At 39.1% G+C, this 24,248-nt stretch overlaps 1 protein-coding gene across 2 annotated transcripts; it reads left to right on the top strand.

Moving 5' to 3' along the window:
* On the top strand, positions 5,236–22,558 carry LOC8058374 (phospholipid-transporting ATPase 2). 2 transcript variants are annotated; one of them, XM_021453156.1, is made up of 25 exons: positions 5,236–5,485; positions 5,948–6,071; positions 7,217–7,430; positions 7,892–8,008; positions 8,487–8,579; positions 8,718–8,892; positions 10,575–10,741; positions 11,280–11,384; positions 11,951–12,048; positions 12,141–12,283; positions 12,632–12,728; positions 12,822–12,931; positions 13,009–13,173; positions 13,697–13,851; positions 13,931–14,011; positions 14,108–14,228; positions 16,401–16,507; positions 17,879–18,010; positions 18,831–18,984; positions 20,415–20,532; positions 20,619–20,792; positions 20,923–20,974; positions 21,562–21,689; positions 21,771–21,921; positions 22,008–22,558. In XM_021453156.1, exons 1-25 carry the CDS (start codon positions 5,251–5,253, stop codon positions 22,338–22,340), a joined length of 3,549 nt encoding a protein of 1,182 aa, XP_021308831.1. In that variant the 5' UTR covers positions 5,236–5,250; the 3' UTR covers positions 22,341–22,558. The 2 variants fall into 2 exon arrangements, with proteins under 2 accessions (XP_021308831.1, XP_021308832.1); XM_021453157.1 differs by having other exon boundaries at positions 5,277–5,485; positions 5,877–6,071.

Genomic DNA, 24,248 nt, shown 5'->3' with positions numbered 1-24,248 from the left:
ACATCCAATCTTTGGACACAAATATAGAACATTAAATATAGACAAAAACAAAACTAATTCTTTTGAGCCGATAAGTCCATAATTAAACAATAATTGTTAAATACAAACGAAAATGCTATAGTAGTCAAAGCGAAAAATTTTCAGGTACAGTCGGCAACAGTTGTACTATGGAAAGACCGAAAGAAAAGAATCGTCATGTGGAGTGTGCGAGACATATGGAGCTGTTTGAGCCCTCTCCAGGAGCTTCTGGTACTTGCCAGAAATCTTGTCCATTCCAGTGTCCTAACTCCTAAGGTCCTATTAATCCATTGGCAGCTAATAGATAGCTGGCGAAGTAGTTTACAACAAAAAAAGTAGTTTACAGTTAAGATCCTATTTGAATGGATTAAAATAGTTGCTGACTAGTGAAAAAAAGTACTTAGTACGTTAGTATATTCAGACAGCCTAGTTTATAGTCTAGTTTGAACTATCCATTTAGGTCCTCTTTGGAATGCAGGATTCTCAAAATACAGGAATGGAAAAAACATGGGATTGAAATGGCCATGCAACTGAAATCCTATAGGAAACGAGAATGCAGAAAGTATAAATAAAGTGTTTGGATGGTACACAGGAATCTCATAGGAATCCTAGGGCACAAAGGAATTAAAACAAAACAAGAAGCTTGACCTCATGCTTGTTTTCCTCCCAAAGTTGTACATGATAGTTCATTCCATGGGAACTTCAAAGGAATTTGTATGATTCAATCCTTTGTTCCAAAGGAAAAATTCCTATAGGAATTCAATCCTTCAAAATTTCTTCGATTTTCTCCATTCCAAAGGAGGCTTTATAAAACGTTATAAGGACAGTTGCAACCCATAAAATACGATGGTTTCTATGGCCATTAATTAGGGTGTTAACTAATCAAAATGGTGACACGACATTAGAATGATTTCTTGAAGGACCAAAACAAACAACCAAAAGCGGTGAACATGAGGCGATAAAACTTCTTCATCGAGGAAGAATTTAGCCTATATTCCAATTCCACTCAAACACTCCTTTGTTCTAGCTTTCAGCAAGATTGCATTCGTGCCCGCTAACCGTAAGAACGAGACTAGGAAGGTGTATAAACCAAATAGGCAAGGAGCCAAGGAAAACACGAAACCTCGACGTAATACTGGATGATCCTATATGCGATACCGCACGGTCGAATATGCACTTCAGTGCAATACCAGATTGCAATATCAGATGGTCTAGTATGCAAATTTCAGTGTAGGAGATTTTGGAAGAAAAAAGGCAAAGTTATTCAAATAGTCTCCAAAACCCTTAAACCCTAAACCTTAAACCCGATATTGCAATCTGATGGGAAGATTGCATCATGTCGATTTGTCTATGCAAATGAGGGTACTGATTGCAAGACAAAAGAGATCATTTAACGAAGTGTCCTAGAGCCAAAACTAGAACTGATTACTAAGTCCTCATGAATCTTCAAATGGATAGGAAAATGGGGGATCTCGAAGTGAATGATGAAACATTCAGAACATAATTACTTGGAAATAGACAACTGATGACACATATTCCAACAATTACTTGGAAATAAACAACTGATAGTAATTATTCCACCCGCTCGGCATATAGGATATAGTTCCAAGGCTCACATCGGAAGTTCCAACATGTCCTCATTTGGAAGGCTTGAACAAAGATTGAATGCAAGATACATGCCTGGATCTTATTGCACAACAAAATCCAAACAACATGCAATCTACAAAAAGAGGGGTTGGCCACACCAAGAACATTGTGTCTTGTGTAACGGGCTTCTAGAAACAGGGCTTTATCTCTCCTTGCTTTGCCACCTCACAAAAACCGTACGGGACCAAGTAATAGCTTGGGAAAACTTTGTGGTGAGATGGCCACAACAAGAACCGACCTCAGTTGCCGAATGACGGGAGCAAGCGACAAGCAAGATACAGAAGCAAGACCGCGAGTGTTTTAATGGTATGATGATTTACATCATGTGGAATTTGTGGAAGGAGCGAAATAGGAGAATCTTCGAAAATATGCATAGGACGACACAACAGGTCGTCTTACCGATCAAAGAAAAGACATAGTGGCAATGATATAGGGCAATGAATTTTGGTGAGTGGCCAACTAGCAGGCGAGTCATGTTTTTCTTCTTTATGGTCTTTGGACCACGGTGTTTAGGCACCTCAGGTGTCATATGCACATAAACCTCTATTCATTGTCTTTTACTTTAAAAAAGCATTCGAGTCATTCAAGTGGCTATTTAAGACCTTTCTAAAAGCTTATAATGGACATCAATCTAAAACTTTTTTTACAAATTAAGATGTTGCAATGAATGAACATACAAGTATTCTATTAGATTTTAGTACATGCATGTTTGAATATGAAGACAAGACAGAATTTGATAAAAAAAATAACCTCGTAAGGCAAAAGGTGAGCAAACAAACTTGGTTAGACAGTATATATAAGTTTAAAAAAAGATGAACTGAATGTTACATGAAGGATGTCTTCATATTAGGAATGAGAAGTATATAGTTGAGTGAGAGTCTTAACAATGACTCGAAAATCCATTTCAAATCTGATTTTGATATTATCTAGTTCTTCAAACATTTTTAAAGGGTGGTGCAAGGGAAAAGAACAATGAATTAAATTCAAAATTCGACTAAGGAAAAGGTTTCCTAAAATCTATATGAGTAGGCCGCCACCTATATATATGGAGGATTGTATGTCACATATAAAGCTATATGAGTAGGCCGCCACCAATATATGGAGGATTGTATGTCACATATAAAGTGATCTACTCTCAAGTTTAGCTACCTTTTGCCTGGTACTAGGTGGACAAATTCAGGTTTTTGTTGATTTTGCAAAAATTATGGAACCAACAACTCTAGTTCTATATATCTAATTTAGCCTTATTTTTATATGTTGCAAATGAGAATTCTAATAATCTTTTGTAAAGCTGAATTTTCTGAACAGCGCAATCTCTTAGTCTTATAGCTCAAAACTTGGCACACACTGAGTGTCAGGTCTGAATCTTGTTTTGCCATCCAAAGTTCTCAAATCAAACAATCATCACACTGAAGTCTCAAATACACAATAATCAAGCTCTCCAATTGTCAACCATTGGATCACAAACAAAATTGAGCCACAATTTCAACTCACACAATTACACAATGGCACCGATCAAGCTAGGGTAACGTTGACAGCTAAGCCGTAGTAGGGTGAGTTGGTGGTGAGTTAACGAGTGTTATGGTAAGAATCGGATTGGTATATAAAGTTTGAGGCCATCGTGTCTTATAATGAAGAACCGAAACTCATCTATCTCTATTCTTCGTCCCCATTTTTGATTCTCTCCCTAAATATTTAATTCTCAAGTTATCTGTCTGATTCGTTGCGAAACTATGACAGAAGCCTAGGAAGTGTAATGGATTCATAAAATTGCTGGTAAATATGTTATTCTAAATATATAAATATTGATTATATAGGTACTAATTTGTCAAAAGATGTTAGAAAGAAAAAAAAATAGGAGTTGCTTTTTTTTATTCAGGCCATTACAATTATATGAGTTTTGAGAAATGCCATTATAATTCGTCTATTCGGAGATCTACCATTATAATTCTCTTCCTCGTCAATCCATGCCATTTTCTAGGGTTGCAGCCTATAAGGGCCCACCATCAGTTCATATACGATGCATACAACCGTCAAATATCTGCTTCCTTCGTGAGACCGAGATCGCCTGCAGCGGACGAGTGCTCGCTACGGCGCACAGCGGCACGACATTGACGCGGCCGCGGCCGTGGCGTCAGCCTCGACGACGTTCTTCTCTGGCCGTGTTATCGTCAAACAGCATGGTGGTCTTCTCTAAGGCAGCACACCGCCGACAGCCACGACGCCACATCCGCCACACGCCACATCCGAGCAGGGGAGCAGAGCCACGTCGAGCCCTACGCTGCGCTCGACGCCATTTGCACTCGTGCTCGCATTCTACCATGGAGGGTGCCACTCATGTTCCTTCAACTCTCCTGCGAGTGACTGCTGTGTCGGGCAACCATATCGACCGCGCGCACGCGAGTGCCATGCCGGACGCACCATCACGAGTGAGCGCCGACATGGAGGCAAACATGGAGAAGCTTAGTGATGGTCACTATTTGGAGGTGGCCTTGTGCAGCTCGTCATAGGCATCAAGCTCATGAAGCCTTGCACAAGCCGTCATGGGCGACGAGCCGATGACGACCCAACCCTCTTCTCTGTTGGCACGTAAGTGGAGGTTTCTACGCACCATCTAGAAAGTCTGTTTCGCCTCGCCTCGCCGCGCCGCCCGCGGACGCCGCACTTGGCGCTGCTACTGTCACCACGGACGCCGGCTTAGCCGCGCAAGCTGAAGCCCAGGCAACCCAAGAGGCCATGCTGGTAGGGACTAGGGAGAACGTGCGCCGCCACATCTCCTTTGTCTATGCACGGTTCAGCGTCACGTATAATCTCTCGTGCGCCGTCGCCACCACAGTGGAACATGAGCATCTCGTGAGCCACATCTCCTCCACCTGCGGACGTGCGCATGCGCTGTGTAGAGCCGCTCGTGCAGGATGGGGCTGCCGACGCGCCGCTGCAGCACAACATTCAGACGCACCAACACGGCGCCGCCTAGGAGTGGATGGGGCTGCCGACGTGTCACCGTCTCCCGTGCTGGCAGTTGCTCGTTGGTGGGGGGGGGGGGGGTACAGGCGGAGTGGTGGCGCTTGGCTACACCAGCCTGCGCACGAGCGAAGCGGCTCTCGCCCACGACAGCCAGCGGGGTGGTGGCGGCGAGGCAGCAGAGAGCGATGGCAGGCTCAATCTGACGGAGGAGCCAAAGACTTGATGTCCGTGTGTGTTTCCGTATAGGCCTTTGTTTAGTTCACAAAAAAAATTGCAAAATTTTTTATATTTCTCGTCACATCAAACTTTTAGACGCATGTATAAAGTATTAAATATAGACGAAAATAAAAACTAATTGCACAGTTTGGTCGGAATTGACGAGACAAATTTTTTGAGTCTAGTTAGTATATGATTAGATACTATTTGTCAAATACAAACGAAAGTGGTACTATTCTTATTTTGTAAAAAATTTTAGAACTAAACAAGGCCATGATTGACAGTGGGCTCTTAGATGCGGGATACATAGAAAATGGTATGATCAAGAGAGAGATAAAATTATAATGGCAGATATGCGAATAAACAAATTATAGTGGCGTTTTCCAAACTGCAAGAATTGTAATGGCTTGGATCCAAAAATCCCAAAGAAGGGAAAAGGGATCCCCTTCTCGCAGCGCCGACGCTCATCTTCTGCTCCTTCCCCCACTCGCGCTCGCGGCGGCGCTCAGGCTCGGGCCCTCAGCGACGGAGGGGCAGTCCAAGGCTCGGCGGCGGCGTCAGCGGCTCCCCCTCCCGCCTCTCGCCAGTCGCCTCGCGCCCTCGCCTCCGTCCTCCGCGCACCGGCCGGCGACCCCGAGTACGCACCTCCCTCCCCCCTCCCGCCTCTGCTGTATCGTGGGAGCCCGGCCAGCTGCCCAGGGTGGCCGGGCCTTGGCGCCGCCGTTGGTCACAAGCCCATATGCTGTATTGCCTTTTCTTTTTTCAGACCATTTTTACATGATGCAGAATTTCATGATCTTAAATTTATATTTTGGAAGGCATTGGCACATCAGATTTTGTAATTCTTCTGGGGGTTTTATAACCCTTACTATAAGTTCTTCAAAACTGAAGGAAGTACAAATTAATCGTATGGCATTGCATACTTGAAGTTTCATCAACAGTTGGTGGCCTGCGTATATCGATGTTGATTTCACATGTCCCTCTCATCTATAGCTGCCATTCTTTTGCTGACATACATTTCTAAGCAGGCCTGCTCAGCTGACCTCACCTGGACAATCAAGCTGAAGAGATTATCATAGCGTGCATGGTTATTTTTCAGGAATGAAGCGTTTTGTCTACATAAATGATGAGTCTTATCAAAACGACTACTGTGATAACCGGATTTCTAATACAAAGTATACCTTATTGAACTTCCTGCCAAAAAACCTATGGGAACAGTTCAGGTTTGTTACTAGATGTATTTGTTCAATTTTTTAAATGAAAGTAGAGAAACCCTGGTGACAAGAACTGTGATGATTCACTTGTCTGCATGTGTTAGTTGCCTCTTTACAATACAATATTCAATCGATGAAACTCTCTTGGTATATTGCTGATGACGTTTGTTCAACTGGAATAATGAAATTGGCTGTTTTGGTTGCCTGTGTATTTCGTGTGTGCTTGCTGCTGCTGGCTGGTCTGTGGTCGGATAATTTTTTTTAGTTTATAAATGTTCGAGTTCAACATTGTTCAACCTGTTATATTTTTTTATGCAATTGATGTTGCTCATCGGACACTAGCTTGATACTCGTACACAAGTCCAATTTTCTTTTACCTGTTTGATACACTGGGATACACATGTAACCATCTTCTGCTAGTACTGCTATCTCCTGGCTGGGAAACAGAGAAAAAGTAAAGTATCTATCTTGAAAGTGACGGGCCTATCTTGAAACTGAAGGAAGTGGGTGGCAGACTTGAGAAGTGTGAGAGATGAAGAGGTGCTCTCAGTTGTCAGTTACCACAGCTTGCTACAATGTAGTTGATATGAATGGCCTTTTTGTTCAAGCCTTCGATACTATACTTCATGAAGTAGGTTCTGAAAGAGATGCATAATTAGACAAGGCTTTGAATCTTCTTTGGCTGTGTTACTTCAACGTCTACTTAGACTTTAGTAATGTAGATGCTATTTTACAATTAGAATATACTAATGTGAGAAAGTTACCAAGTCTGATCAAGCGAAATCGTTCACTCCAATCCGTGTTTGATCAGGACACATGAGTTCATATTGGGAACACTGCTTATGCTTAGTGCTGTTACAATGCTTCTCTCATACCTAATTTTGATCAAAGGATGCTACAGTTGATACTTGATAGATGATTTTTCATGTAAAAGTATACTCCATGCTGTCACATTGTATCTTTTTGGTTGGCCAGTCAAGGCTTGATCCCCGACCCAAAACCCCAGTTCTTCACTAGGGAACAAATTGGTATATATGTATATTGTATTCCTTTGGCTGAAAAAATCACATGATTTCAAGCATGTTAGACCTTGTTGTAATTGCATTAGTTAATTGGTACGGATGGAAAAGTTACTATTTATTTTGGTGTTTCAGGCGCTTCATGAATCAATACTTCTTGTTGATAGCTTGTCTGCAACTATGGTCACTTATTACTCCTGTAAATCCTGCAAGTACTTGGGGCCCACTTATATTTATATTTGCAGTTTCTGCAACCAAAGAGGCATGGGATGACTACAACAGGTATATTTCAGATAAACAAGCGAATGATAAAGAAGTGTGGATTGTTAAGAATGGTGCCCGGAAACATGTATGTTCCTATGTCATCCTCTACCATTTCGCAATGTGCACATCTTTGGTCTTTCAGATATGCCTTTAACAATTTAATTTGAAATGATAGAGAAAATCAGAAGTGTGTCTGTATCCAGAAAGTAAAGTGCAAAATATATCCATGTAACCTTCTCGTATCAGTCTTGCTACCTTTTGCTTCTTTGCGTAGCTACATCTTGAAATATTGATATACATACTTATGGCTACATCATGTAACTACTTTGCTATGTATGAGTATGACCAATATTTAAGGTAATATTGCAAGTTTGCAACAACAATGCTTGTTGTGAAAGTTTAGTTCAGTTAGATGTGTACCTTGACCTCCAAGGACACTATTGAAGTCTAACAGTTCCTGCTGTACTTTCAGTAATTACTCTTCTTCTCACGGTTGTGAGAACATTGAACCTGAGAATATGACCCTCTCCATTTTTTGCTATATAGATTCAAGCTCAAGATATCCGTGTTGGTAACATAGTTTGGATTCGAGAGAATGAAGAAGTACCATGCGATCTTGTTTTGTTGGGAACTTCTGAACCACAAGGCATCTGTCACCTTGAGGTAAATAAATGCTGTAGCCCCACCACACCTTCTATTTTTTGTTTCTATTGTGCATGGTTTGCTCAGGAGATACTTTGCTTTATTGCCCATGTGGGGCATTTCACTGAGTCAAAGTGAACTAAAGTACATATATTATTCCTTTTAACAACACCATCGTGTTTTCATAAATCATATATGAAATCTCACATGAAGTGTGATATAAGTAATAAACTGTGGTAGGGCTGGAGTTTGAACAGTCTGAAACTACTTGTGATTCGAATTCCAGACAAACTTTTCTTCTTCATTTATTACCCAGCTGATGAAACGTGATTCCAGAAACAAGTTTAGTTGGCAACCATGTTTTATTATTTCTCGACATGTGCCTTGAATTTTTTGTCCTTAGATGGGATATACTTTTGAGTTTATTGTTATCCAGTTAGTTCTTTACAGATTGAATATATATTATCCTCCCATTCTTGAATTCTAATTATGTTTGTAGACAGCTGCTCTTGATGGGGAAATTGATTTGAAGACAAGAGCAAGCCCACCACCTTGCGTAGGGCTGGAGTTTGAACAGCTGCACAAAATAAAGGTTAAAAGTTTATTTCTTTTTCTTTGTTTTTGCTGCTCTGCTCTCATTTATTTTTTCTTTTGTGAAAACAGCAGGGGAACCCCCATTTTAGTATGCCTTCATTTAACTTCTCATTACCTTTATGAATTAACTAAACAGGGTGTGATCGAGTGCCCGATACCAGATAAAGACATACGAAGATTCGATGCAAACATCCGCCTGTTTCCTCCATTCATTGATAATGACATTTGCCCATTGACTATTAATAACACATTGCTGCAGTCATGCTACTTGAGAAATACAGAATGGGCTTGTGGCGTAGCAGTTTATACAGGTAACTTGTTGATACTTTTTTTTTGTTTCATGTAACAGCAAGGCTACGAAAGGTTAAGAATGTGGTCATCCTACAATAATCATGGAATGATCACTATTAATGTAAACAAGGCTGTTGTCGGCAATGTTACTTAAGTTGACAACTTGGATTTCTATAGCATTTACATTTTATCGTTGATCAATATCAAAATATTTACTTTGGCATATATTCTTCATAACATTTGAGAAAGGCTATGTATGGATATGGATATACAAATAAAGGGCAAGACCACCTATCCACAACCATAATGAAGAGGACCCCTGGATGGATAAAGCCCAACTTGCTGGATATATAAGCCCAGGATGGGAGACGTCCAGGGGTTAAGCAAATTCAAAGTCCAAGAGAAGCCTAACAAGCTCGTCGATGTTACCCCTTTTCTGATCTTGCCCAATCAGTAGCGTAGGTTGGGCTTTGCAGCCAGGCCTAGGTGTTCAAGTTACAAACTTTAGTTGTAATCAGATCATCAATGAATAGGAAGAACATGTGACATATAGTTGTTATCCTCTGGAAGCTTGAATCTATATACATTGTGTGTCTTGAATACTCAGTATTCATCTATGATCTTGTGGTTTCAAAAGTACCAAATTCCATCATAAGTATTATTGTCGATTATCAGATTGTCAACAAACATGCGTGTGGATAGAACTATTAGTTTTTTTTCTCTCGAACATGCAGGAGAGCTGCATATCATTATATTAAGAAGGAAAAAGGGGACAGAGCCCTTACAACCCCCCCCCCCCCCCCGGTCAAACTCAGTCAAAGATAGCACTTTTAGTGTCTAGTTCTTCATCACCTTTTAAAACTGGTGTGCATTTCATCTTAGATGCCGGAGTACGATAACCTGACAGTCCATCATGTTTGAAAGAACTGCATTTTGGTGAGATATGGATTTTGTCTTACTCAGTTAGAATTTGATAATTTATAAGGCCCTCCAAATCTTATTATTCAATATGTTCAATTTCCCCCTACTTATACTGGCCAATTAGACGATTTCAGCCGGCATACCTAATTATCTACGGATATGGGTATTGATTTGAGCGGTTGAGCCAATGAGGATTGATGGCTGAAATTTGATTAGGTGATTGATTGAATCTTACAACTACTTGTTAATGTTCTCAAGCGAAAACTTTCATACAAATCAGTAAATTTTCAAACAAACACTATGGACTAACTCAATTATATATGTACTATTGTACACATTACACACTATAAAGTTCCAAAAAATGCTTGTTGCTATGTGATTTTGTCCTTAGCAGCTGACAAATTTAATAGTTAATGGGCTTATTCAACGAAACTGAACTTGAAAGGGCTTCATTGCACATTGATGACAGGAAAAGGGGCTGCAGTCAGTGAGATTGTGCTTTAGTGCCTTGATTGCAGAAATTTAAATAATTTGAGGGCTTTCAGTAAAGATAACACTGTTTAGCCTTACAACAGTCATGTAGAACACATTATTGTTAGATTTTTTTACTCACACCCCTCCTACAAATTTAGTTTCAATGGTATTATAGTAATCTGCAGAGTAACTGGCAAATGTGTTTTCAGTCATACCATTTTTACATATGAATCAGATTTTGTGACATGGATTTATTTTAAACTTCAACTTTACCAGGAGACTGATTATTGATAATCTCTGCTTCCAGGCAATGAAACTAAGTTGGGGATGAGTAGGGGTGTCCCAGAACCCAAGCTAACTGCTATGGATGCAATGATTGATAAGCTTACTGGTGCCATATTCTTATTTCAACTTACAGTCGTTGTCGTTCTTGGGGCTGCCGGCAATGTTTGGAAGGATATGGAAGCTCGCAAGGTAGTTTTGCTTGTAAATTTTCTCATTGTGTTCTACATATTAGCTCCATTGTTACTAGTGTATTGGGGACCTGCAAAAATATTTGCAGGATGTAAATTCTTGTCACAAACTACTACTGAAATGATAGAGTTTATTGTGCATCTCTTTTCAGAGGTTTCAAGTTTTGCCATTTTGAGATTCGTAGGTAATAAAAGATGGGATCGCCTTGGAGTTACAAAGTAATTTTAAGAAAATTAAGCACCTAATTAGAGCTGAAGAGTATTTGGTGGTGGGTGTGTTCATCGGATTGCCCCCCCCCCCCCCCCCCCCCCCAAAAAAAAAAAACTCAATATATAAGTTCTGTATTTTGACCGTAAGGTTGGACATGTGATTACAAAAGTATCTCAAGGATCTGACATGCGACCTCTTCATTACTCATTGTGCTAATTTACCTGCCCAAACGTGAAGCCTCTCATTAACTGAATTATACATGGCCTCATTGTTCTTTTGGCCTTCTATATTTTGTTCATCATCTAATATTTTGCTTGTCTCCGTGTAGCAATGGTATGTTAAGTATGATGACAATGAACCATGGTATCAGATTCTGGTTATACCTCTGCGGTTTGAACTATTGTGTTCTATTATGATTCCCATCTCGATAAAGGTATGCTCATGAGTTTTTCAATTCACATGGTCTTCAGATTTTTATATAATTCGTTAATTCCATTTCTCATGTTATGGCACAACTATTTGTCTGATATATTGTTGGCATATTCACCAGTCTATCCTTTTTAAAATATGCTATTGCAGCCATGCTGTGTTTACTATTTAATTGGTGGAAAAATCTTCTTGCAATTGCATAGTTGCATTTGTATGATTACTTAAACACTTACAGCTCATAGATATTCTGGATGTTCAGTTACTCTGGTCTATGGGCAGTGGTCTGCATAGACATCTTAGTACTATTTAAACTCATTTTCACTTGAGAACTATTGAATTCTCTATTTGTTTTAGCACATGCACTTTCTGTATGCAGTTTATGTTTTCCATTTTATAGTTTCCTTCTGTATGTAGCTGCGTTATTGTCTTCTCTAAAGTAAGCAATGCCATAATGCTACAGGGAAACATTGCACAGTAGATACACTTTCTCTTACGGTCATACCAAACGAAAAGTTGCTTCTATTTGATACTTGTCAGTGATGCTCTAAAGAGGATTTATGTGTCTTGTAGGTTTCTTTGGACTTTGTTAAAAGTCTGTATGCAAAGTTCATAGATTGGGACGAGGATATGTATGACCTGGAAAACGACATACCTGCCCATGCAGCAAAGTAAGCAACCATGCGTATTTCTATCGATAAGGAGACGTGCAATTGTTCTTTCTTTTCCTCTGCTAAATCTACCTTTACGCAATAATTTTCAGCACAGCAATTAGTGAAGACTTGGGGCAGGTTGAATATATTTTGACAGATAAAACTGGGACATTGACTGAGAACAAGATGATCTTCAGAAGGTGCTGTATTGGGGGCACCTTTTATGGGAATGAATCTGGAGATGCGCTCAGAGGTCATACTTAAAACTTCAATTAACTATTTTCTTAATAGTTGCAAAAGTTAGGATCCCGTGTGCTTTCTCACTATCTTCTCATATCTGGGTTCTGCCATCTTTGTTTCCAGCTTCCATCTTTCAACAACATGATAAAAAGAAAGAGCCTCTTTTTGCTAGCTTTAATTGGTCCTCCTGCAAGATTTTCTTCTAAATTGCCTTTTTCTGTTGTTAACCACTACTTTTGATACAAATGTACTTGGAACTCATTTAAGATGTAGAACTACTTAATACTGTTCCAAGTTCATATTTATGCCAGTTTTAGAAAAAACTTCATATTTATGCCGACTAATCGTTCTCCCTGTTTAGATATTGAATTACTGAACGCTGTCGCCAATAATTCTCCTCATGTCATCAAGTTTTTGAAAGTCATGACACTCTGCAATACAGTAATTCCTATAAAAAGGTTAGACATTCATCCTTCTGACAGTTTCGCCCACATATTCTCTTCATTCTTACCATTTATATTTTATTCTTTACCAAACGCTATGGCTTCCAGTCCTAGTGGATCAATTTTGTATAAAGCCCAGTCCCAGGATGAGGATGCTCTGGTTAATGCGGCTGCAAATTTGCATATGGTTCTTGTCAGCAAGAATGGAAACAATGCAGGTAGGTTTTCTGGTTCCTAAATTTGTTTTGTTTTCTATATTTTATTGGCTAAATAATTAGACATCCACTAAAAGCAGAAATTCACTTCAACCGGCGAGTGATGCAATATGAGATACTTGACATTCTTGAGTTCACATCTGACCGGAAAAGAATGTCTGTTGTCATTTTGGATTGCCAGAGTGGCAAGATTTTTCTCTTGTCCAAAGGAGCTGATGAGGCAATGCTTCCTTGTGCTTATTCTGGTAATCGCCTCGATTATTAAGCATAACATTTTCTCAGTATCCTTTAAATATTTTAGGACCTAGCATTTACATACTTTCTTCTTATTTTGTGGCATAAATTTAATCCACACTTTACTTCAGAAGTAATAAACGTCTGTTCTCTTGACTGTGATCACTCCCTCTCTCTTGAGAGTCTATCACAAATACACAGTAGCTTCTCTCTAGTGGACACAGTACATAGTGACACTAGTTGTTTTTTGTCGATGCGGCCACACAAGAGCTCACCATTCTGTCATATGAGAGGGAGCTGTCCTTGATCCCTCCTAATTAATGTACTATGATTGCCCATTATTCTCCTAAACTGCTAACTGAAAATCTTCTATACTAAATACTCTGTTCCTACACAAAATGAACTAGGACACATGCAGACACGCAGGATTCTAGCTAACTGGTCTTCGCAAAGCAGAACATAGAATTTTTTGTTGATGCAACTCTATTAGTAAATTGTGTTTGAGCTGAGGATCTCATGATAGTTAATTTTCAGGACAAAAGACAAAGACGTTTGTTGATGCAGTTGACAAATATGCTCAGCTGGGGTTGCGCACACTCTGTTTGGGATGGCGTGAGCTGGAACCAGAGGAATACACTAAATGGTCTCAATCATTTAAGGAGGCTAATAGCTCGTTGAATGACAGGGAGGTAATTATCATATTTATTAATTCAATTGAGAAAATTTTGATAGAAATAAAAATAATTCCTCTATATTTGCTTTGCTCAGTGGAAAGTTGCTGAGGTTTGCCAAAGGTTAGAACATAGCTTGGAGATTCTAGGTGTCAGTGCAATAGAAGATCGCCTCCAGGTTCTACTTTGGCTTTGCTTTTATATCATGTAACAATACATTATTCTTTTTAGTGTTCACCGGCCACCTGGCCCTTATATTTGGATCTGTTCATAGGATGGGGTACCAGAAACTATCGAAATACTGAGGCAGTCAGGAATCAACTTCTGGATGTTAACTGGTGATAAACAAAGTACTGCCATTCAAATTGCTCTATTGTGCAACTTGATTTCTTCAGGTATGTGTGTTTCATTATACTAGTTTTTACAGCTTTACTTCATTGTAGTTCCATAAACTTATTTTAGAGTTTTAGGGCTACACCCAGTCTTTTAACCAAATAACCAAAAGATAGTTGAAATCATTACAGCATAGGAGGTTGATCTGGGACCAGTCAGTTCAAAACTCGGAGAACCTCACAAATAACCTCCAAGACTAAAACCTGAAAAAAATTACATCAACTTCATGCTGTTGGCCAGATTACACACCAAGCTTCTGTGACTGGAAGTGGAACCTCCAGGTTGTTATACCTTCCCTCCTTGCAGCTGTTGAGCGCCAGATCTTCCATGTTGATCTGGGACGGAAACTCTTCTAACCTCGTTCCCAGTTTGTTCAGTTCCAAAGCCACAGAACTGTTTTTGCCAAATTCCTGATCTCCATTGTAATCTGTCTCAACCACTTACTTTTCTGCTGTACACAGAATTATCCAATTTTATACCATGCCAACCATTTTGTACAACAGCACATCCATTCCTTTCCAGCCTACTTTCTGAAAACAAAGATCATCTGAGTTTCCAGATACTAAGAGCAGCAGAAGTAACCATATTAAGTAAACCTAGGGATGAAAACGGTACGGATATTTTCCGACCGTATTCGAGACCGAATTTGTTTAGAGGGGTTCAAATCTGTCCGTATCCGAGTCCGAATATTCAATATCCGATACCGTATCCGTATCCGAATACTTAAATCGTATATTTATGATGTCGACATCCAATCGTATCTTATCCGACATAATTGACATTATCCGTATTCGAATCCGAATCCGACCAGAAATATGAAAACAAATATGATATTGGCGATATCCATCTGTATCCGATCCGTTTTCATCCCTAAGTAAACCATGCCTTTTGTTACTCTGCCAAAACGTTCCTACATCATCCAGACTACCGCCTATGTTTACTTTAAGTATATCAGGAAGCATACTCCAAAGCTGTTTGGCCACAGCACAATCAAAGAACAAACGTTGCACTGATTCATACTCACAACATGTACTTAACTATTCGTAAGTGCATCCATAGAGGCCACAGGGAGTGAATAAAACCAGTGTCAGCTGAGTAGCTCATCAAAAGTACATTCTAAAGGAGGCCCAGTGCAGTTTTTTTCTTGAATAATGGTGATGTGGAGATGAATTAAATATGGAAAAAGTCTATATAACCCCCCAAACTATCTAGTAGGGTGGACTACTTCACCCCCGAACTATAAAACCGGATTTTCTACCCCCTGAACTTTTAGAACCGGCAAATAACCCCCTGGAGTGGTTTTAGATGGTGGTTTTGTCTTTTTCTTTTTTATTTATTTTCGCTGAATCTTTTAAAAATCATAATAAATCGCAAAAAAATCATAAAATAAAAAAATCAATTTTGTTGGACTCCTGATGAGTAGATCTACACAGTGAATATATAATATGGTATATTTTAGTACAAAGTTTTTGTTGTAGCTTTAAATCTATGTTTTTCTGTAATTAATTTGAATAATTCATATATGCAGTTTCTATGGTCCAATTGTGGTAAAATTTTTATGGTGGGTTCATTATTGTATGCTTGAACTATGGTAAAAGCTTCGTACCCATTGGATCACGTATAACTTAGTTATCGATTTATTTAGCTCTATTCTTGTTAAATCTATGCTTTATCTAAAACTAAGTTATACATGATCCAATGAGTATTAAATTTTTAACATAGTTCAAGCATACAATAATGAGCCCACCATAAAAATTTTACCACAATTGGACCATAGAAACTGCATATATGAATTATTCGAATTAATTATAGAAAAACATAAATTTAAAGCTACAGCAAAAACTTTGTACTAAAGCATACCATATTATATATCAAATGTGTAGATGTACTCATCAGGAGTCCAACAAAATTAAAAATTTTATTTTATGTTTTTCTGTGATTTATTATGATTTTTCAAAGATTCAGCAGAAATAAATAAAAAAGAAAAAGGCAAAACCACCGTCCATAACCACTCTAGGGGGTTATTTGACCGGTTTTAAAAGTTCAGAGGGTAGAAAATTCGGTTTTATAGTTCGGAGGGTGAAGTAGTCCACCCTAGATAGTTTGGAGGATTATATAGACTTTTTCCAATTAAATATCATTTTTACTTTTGTTGCCTCATTGCCTGTTTGTAGAACCTAAAGGGCAGCTCTTGCATATCGATGGGAAAACTCAAGATGAAGTTGCTAGAAGCTTGGAAAGAGTTCTTCTTACCATGAGGATTACGTCATCAGAGCCTAAGGTTTGTTAAATGTGGTGTATTGCACATCTCATTTTGGTAGCTTCAGAGTCTGGAAGGACAAGCAGACTCTAAACTATAATCTTTTGGGGGCCATAGGAGTTTTTGTCCTGTTTGAACCCCTCATGCACATGTTGATTCAGGCCTATTATTTGCTGACTCAAACATATAATGCCCTGTTTGGATCCATTGAGCTACTAGTTAGCTGCTCATAATTAGCTTCTTTGTATCCAAACAGAGTCTAGCTAATTGTCAGCTGAATACCCAACTAACAACTATCAAACCAGCTAATAGTTAACTGTTACAATCACAGGCACTCAGGGCACACTCGCTGGAGGTGGACATGGCCTCTGCTCTCTCCTAACCAAGCTCTAGATACCAAATGTTACAATCACAGGCATAGAATACAAGTAGTTTTGGGCTGCCAGAGGGCAGCTTGGCAAGGATGCCGCTTGGATTGTATTGAAATTGCAGGAATAACTTATCTTACAAGAAGAAGACCACTGCTTATATATAGCAAGTGGTGCCGTACCTACCCAAGGCATATTCTAACTGCATAAAGCAGATGCTATGATTCTACTTGGTTCTCAAGGCACCATGATCAACTTGGTTGCCAAGGAACCTAAACTACCTTACAGTGACTAGTAAAAGTAATAGGTAACTAGATACATGGGTTTAGCACTAGGCTAACACCCTCATTAACTAGCTAATGTTAGGTATGAGCTATTATTAGCTAGCTAATGGATCCAAACAGGGTCAAATTCCCTCTCTTCTAAGACCATCACCTGCTGGAATGAGGCACAGCCAACTGCAACAGCAACTCTCACTGGGTTATGAAGAAGCATATCTGGTGGTGACAGTTGCCATTAAGTTGCTTCATTAGCTATGTCGAAAAGGTATTATCCACCTCTGCCACAATACTGGGCTGTTGACCTGGAATAGTCGCAATTAAATCCAGGTGGTCTAGTGAACTTAGGTTGGTCCTGACACTACTTGTTGTAACTCTTATCTTTATATGCCACCATCAGCTCCTCTCAGATCTGAACTACTCCCTGCCATTGTTACTTTCTCTTCTGGCAGGATGGCCTGTCATTTCCTTGTCAACCTACCTTTCTGATCTCTGATGCGGTCATTGCTAAGGCATTGAGAGGGAAAAAAAAACAAGTTTCCTGAATGGCTAATTTGACCCTTTTCAAATAGCATGATCAAAATAAAAGCCATCTGTGACGATTCAGTGACCAGCTGGTCCATTGGCCGATTTAAGTATTTGTAAAATTAGGATGACTTCAAATCTATGCCTTTACAATGATATTATCACCTTAAAGAAAGAAAGTATCTTGACTTGCACCATGATTTTGTATTTGCTTGAAACAGGAGCTGGCTTTTGTAGTGGATGGCTGGGCACTAGAGATTATTCTGTCACACTATACTGAAGCTTTTACTGAACTAGCAGTTCTTTCAAAAACTGCATTATGCTGTCGTGTTACACCTTCACAAAAAGCTCAGGTAATTCTTTACCGTTGCCTTTTTTTTTCTTGCTTGAACAAAATATATCCATCAGCATTAGTTATTTGTATGAATAAAGTAATGTTTAAAGTACAAATTGTTATTTTGAATAATAAAGTGCAACATAAAAATATGTTTTTTAATCAAGAGTAAAGTTCGATTTGCCCCCTTGAACTTGTTGCGAAATTTAAAAAACACCCTCAAACTCGAATACCAGACAACATACAACCCTTAACTTTCAGAGCTGGACAAATTACCCAATAAAATAGTCCATAGTGGTTTAGATGGTGGTTTTGGCTGATGTTGGACATATGTGTCATGTGGGCCCCACATGTCTTTGGTTTTCCATCTTGTATTGGATGTGTGTGTGTGTGTGTGTGTGGGGCTACATAAGGAGCTAGCATAAGACAAAACATGGTAAATTTATTTTTCTTATCAAAACACATGTATACACATAAGATCTGGCAAAGTTGACATGATATCCATTGGAGGTCTACTTGGGTCTGTGTTATCTTCTAATCTTTTGTACCCAGTTGCAAATTGTCTAGTTCACTTTGGCTTTGTCCTAAATCATACTTCTCTAATTTTGACCCTTATAGAAAATACACCAACATCTACAACATCAAATTAGTTTCTACCACGAACTATGTTGTGATAGTACATTTATTTAATATTGTAGATGTTAATATATTTTTCTAAACACTTAGTGCAAGTTAGTGAAAGTTGACTTAAAACAAAGCTAAAATGAGATATAATTTGGAATGGAGTAGTACTCTGTTTCTCCTTGTAAATTACTCACCCTAACATTTTGTTTCCATAGCTAGTGAAGCTTCTAAAGTCATGTGACTATCGAACTTTGGCAATCGGTGATGGTGGGAATGATGTAAGGATGATACAACAGGCTGACATTGGTGTAGGAATTAGTGGTAGGGAAGGTCTTCAAGCTGCAAGGGCTGCTGACTATAGCATTGGCAGTGAGTACTTAACATCTTCTTATCTTTTTCTTCTGCTACCACAATTATTATGGCGCTACATCCTTTACTTATAAGACCTGCGGGTTATCATGGTTTCTGTATACTAGATAGCTGTGATAATATTACTGTTATTTATTCTCATGTTTTTGTTGCAAATTATCTTGTTTAATTTTTCTGGTATATCAACTCCGTTTAATACGTCTTCAAGTCAGTTATAAGTGAATCATTTGTGTGTTAAAGTCAATAAGAGAGTCTGGGAATACCAAAGTGTACTCAAAGCAATTGGTGTTGCATAGCCCAACAGTGACATCTTGGCCTTTTGGCAGACAACTGCAGTTTGATGACTCTTGCCGACCATGGGTTGGTTGGGTTCTTCATGTGCACTTTCTACTAGGTTTTCAAGGGATTGAAACTTTGACCTGTATATTGTGAAATGTGAGGACTCTACTAATCGGTAACCAAATTGTCTCCACTCAACCAAGAAAAGGAAAGGAAAAAAGATCAGCCAGTCAAGCTGGTATATATATTCCTTCTAGAACAAGAGGGGAGCCTAATGACTATACAATTTATCTTTTTGGTGCCTGGATCGACTTCTTTGGCACCAAACAAGTAGATATGAATATTTCGAGTTGTTTGGTCATATGCTGCCCTGGGCTCATTGAGATACAAGTTCAGTTATTTCTATGTTCAAGATACTGTTGATATTAATAGTGATATGCCAATATGTGCTCAGCTTTCTTGGCCTTCACATGGAAATTAAGCTTCTAGCTCAAATATATTTCCATTTCTGTGGGAAACGTCATCTTACAGTGTTGTCTGTTGGGAAGATCAATCTTGTAGTCCTGTAGTTCTACACTCATACTTTTGTACCCTGATAAAGTGAAATATTTTGTGTGGTCATAAGTTTTATAGCCTATCGGTTAATGAAGCATGCCTTGTCATTTTTCATTAACTCGTACTCGACTTATGTGAGGTCATAACAGTTTTTTGGCTGTGGTTTGGTATGAATTCGTGTGAATTTATATGCTCTCTGTTCTGGTCTAGGTTCTACAATATTTTGATTAAACTCTGGAGTAGTTAATACCGTGCAAGTTTAGGGCCTGTTTAGATTTGAAATTTTTTGGCCCAAAGAGGAAAATTTTTATGGAATTAGGGCCTGGGAACTAAATGGGGCCAAAAAATTTTGGGCTGCAGGGCCTGGTACTGTGCACGCACTCTCATGGAAGCCCACCAATGACAACTGCAACTGCATGTAGCCCAAGTTGTGTTGGAAAAAAATTTGCCAAACTAAACACCTAAAATTTTTCGCGTGCGTCAGACTTCTGAGCTAAAGTTCTGACCACAAAAAATTTTACCACTTTGGCCAAAAAAATTCAAATCTAAACAAGGCCTTATATAACCTTTCTGACACTTCTATTTTTACTTGACAGAATTCAGGTTCCTGAAAAGGCTGATTCTTGTCCATGGGCGGTACTCCTACAATCGCACTGCCTTTCTTTCGCAGTACTCTTTCTACAAGTCATTGTTAATTTGCTTTATTCAGATACTGTAAGCCATAAACCTTTGGTACTTGTATTATGGTAGTTGGACATATAGTGTGTGTATTTTCTTGATTGCTCATATTATGTGCACAGTTTTTCTTTTCTTTCAGGCATTGCTGGAACAAGTTTATTCAACTCAGTTAGTTTGATGGCTTATAATGTTTTCTACACAAGCATTCCTGTTTTAACTACTGTACTGGACAAGGATTTATCTGAAAAGACAGTGATGCAAAATCCAGAGATATTACTTTACTGCCAGGCTGGAAGGTAAGCTTGCATGTTGCTGTTAAGGGTCGGTATCTCTTTTGTGATTTATTCTTATCTGCCAGCATCCTAGATAAATTTTATTTTCTTACACCTTGAATTTCTTTTAACTATTTGATGAATATATTTGTAGGCTTCTCAATCCAAGTACCTTTGCTGGTTGGTTTGGTCGATCGTTGTATCATGTAAGTTCTTTGTTCTATATTGCCTTTTTGCTCATGGTTTGCAAATGGTAATTTGTGCATTTTCGCTAGAAGAGCTCAGAATGCTACTGGGATACATATTGCTTAGATACTACCAATACATAAGAGTTCAACAACTCTAAAATGTTGACCAACAAATTGGATCAGTAAAAAACTGAAAGCAGTTGGTCTCTGGAACAGCACCTTAAGGCCTGGTTTCTGAGATCCAGAACACTGGATTTATTTAGCTCAAGAAGACATCAGTAAGAGCTACCAATCAGTCTAGTGGTACCTACTACCTACTTATATGGCATTCACAACTATCGTAAAAAGTGTACGCAAACCTCTTATGTTTTTTTCTCAAACACTGTGAAGCTCTTATCTTAGTAGTTTTCTGCTTCACCATTTCCTTAAATACCTCAGTTAAGCCCGCTATTGACTCATTGACTATACTTAAAATATGTACGCATGGACATATACTTAAGTAGATGACCCATAAGACTGGAACTGAGTGTTTTTTAGGTTAGTTAAATTAGTATGTTATTGTTTATTCGGCTAATGTGTATGTTTTCTCTTTTCCTTGATTGCAGGCAATCGTTATTTTCTTAATAACCATCCATGCATACGCTAATGAGAAAAGCGAGATGGAGGAGCTCTCAATGGTTGCACTCTCAGGAAGCATTTGGTTGCAGGCATTTGTTGTGACATTGGAGATGAAGTATGGATTAGAAAAGCTTTATTCTCCTAACTAAGAACTGCTATTTGTTAAAGTGGTCCTTATTTGCCTTCTCACTTGCAGTTCCTTCACATTTCTGCAACTTCTGGCCATATGGGGAAACCTCATTGCCTTCTATGTCCTCAACTTTTTTATCAGCAGTATACCCACTTCTGGAATGTACACCGTTATGTTCCGCCTTTGCAGACAACCGTCATACTGGATAACGCTGGTGGTAAGTTCTGCTAGATGTTTTTTTATTGGTTTTATAAAGGCATGCATTCATCAAATCGTAGTGACTATAATGTGTCATTGTTCCAGTTGATCAGTGGAGTTGGAATGGGTCCTGTATTAGCTCTGAAATATTTCAGATATACATACAGACCTAGCGCGATCAACATTCTTCAGAAGGCCGAGCGCTCACGGGGGCCAATGTACACCCTGATGAATCTGGAGTCTCAACTGAGACCAGATAAAGATAATATGATGATAGCCAGTTCCACAGCGCCAGCCAAGAATAAGAGCTCTGTTTACGAGCCTTTGCTTTCTGACTCACCGATGGCATCCAGGAGATCCCTTGCACCATCTTCATTTGACATCTTCCATCCAGCACATTCGAGAACATCTCACCCTAGAAATATCAAAGCCAATTGATTTTTTTTTTGGACCACAGTTAACTCCTAACAGTATGATGTATACCAGAATGACAAAGACTAGCTGTCAACTGAATTAGATATGTTGCACAGTTCTGTTAATTATTTAGTAGATATATTGCCCAAAAAGATAAACTGAAAAGTCATAAGCCTTTGTATCATACACTGTATTTTATACCTGCTAGCATTTCCTGGAAAATATCTTGGTCTCCCACTCCATATTCGAAAGCTTCGCAAAATCGAGGTACAACCGTTGATAGATAAGATTGGTGCAAGACTGCCGGGATGGAAAGGGAAGCTACTATCTACTTCCGGAAGGGAAACTCTAGTCAAGACGGTTCTCTCAGCACAACCAATTTATCACATGACCGCCTTCCTAGAAATGAAATGGTTAGTACAGAAGATCGATCGCATTAGGAGGAGTTTTCTATGGAGGGGTGACACCCCGGACAAAGTGTATGGCGGTCACTCCCTAGTAAATTGGCCAACGACGTGTCGACCGAAAGAAAAAGGAGGGCTTGGGGTGCTGGACCTAGAACGTTTTTCCCGTGCGCTAAGACTACGATGGCTTTGGTTCAAGTGGAAACACAAGGAGCGTGCTTGGAATTGCCTAGATTTGCCATGCAATTGGCGTGATCGCGATCTCTTTGCGGCCTCCACAGTGGTAACAATAGGAGATGGTAAAACTGCGAATTTTTGGACGTCGTCCTGGATTGAGGGAACATCGCCAAAGATCATTGCGCAGAACCTTTTCCGAAAAGCTAAGAGAAAAAATATTACGGTGTGGAAGGCACTTCAAGATAACCGGTGGGTGGCACATATTCTACCGCTGCAAACAGTTCAAGAGCTGCATGAGTACGCCACACTATGGGAACAAGTACAAGAAACTACACTTGAGGAAAATAGTGAAGACACAATTCGTTGGAGATGGACAGCAGACGGGAATACACAACCAAAAGCGCATACAACATCCAATTTGAAGGATCTTTCAGCAAGCTAAAATTGACACCAATTTGGAAAGCACAAGCTGAACCTAAATGCCGATTCTTTGCGTGGACACTTCTGCACAAGAAAATTCTAACTGCCAACAACTTGATAAAACGTAATTGGGCAAATGATCCCATTTGCAAACTATGTGGAATGGACCCAGAAACGCCAACTCATCTTTGCAAAGACTGCACCTACGCAAAGCAAGTCTGGTCTTATTTAAAACAATGGCTCAATCTATACGCGCTAAACTCGGTTGGAATGAATGGATCCTTACATGGTTACTGGTGCAAATGTCGAGCAAAGTTTGATAGAAGTGAACGTAGAAAGATAGATGGTGTCATGATCTATTTTTGGTGGAACGTCTGGAAGGAACGCAATAGAAGAACTTTCCAACAAAAACATCTGCAACCGATCCAAGTAGCCCAGCTGTGCAAGGATGAAATTCAACAATACCAAATGGCAACAAGACCTAGCACTATGGTTGAGTAGGTGTTTATGCTAGTGCAATACAGTGGTTTAGAACCGGTTACTTTTTTTTTTTTCCTTTTGTTAGTCTTTTGGTTTTTGGCATGTGTGCCATAGTAGTTTAAAGTCGAGTTGCTATGTAAGTTGTTGTAAATATTTTCTGTTTTTATTTTTCCTCGTCTAATAAAAATACGGCAAAGCTCTTGCCGCCTTTCTAAAAAAAATGGGTAATGAATAAATTATTTTTTCCAGTCCATCAGATGCACAAACATAAATTAACGTCCCAGTCATACCAAAAAGACTGCGTTTTTTCAAGACCTATCCAGTTTTAAACTGTGATATAGTCTCGGGCCCCAAGCCCCCAACTCTGTAGAGAACTGCATTTTTCCCTTTGCTTTCCCCAGTTTCCTTCACCTTTTTGTTCATCATGTGGTTATCATGCACATTGGAATGG

The sequence above is a fragment of the Sorghum bicolor genome, chromosome 2, assembly GCF_000003195.3.
Source record: "Sorghum bicolor cultivar BTx623 chromosome 2, Sorghum_bicolor_NCBIv3, whole genome shotgun sequence".
In the NCBI taxonomy this organism is placed as follows: domain Eukaryota; kingdom Viridiplantae; phylum Streptophyta; class Magnoliopsida; order Poales; family Poaceae; genus Sorghum; species Sorghum bicolor.
The sequence above is the reverse complement of the archived record's forward strand: the minus strand, read 5'-3'. Positions and strand labels throughout refer to the sequence as shown.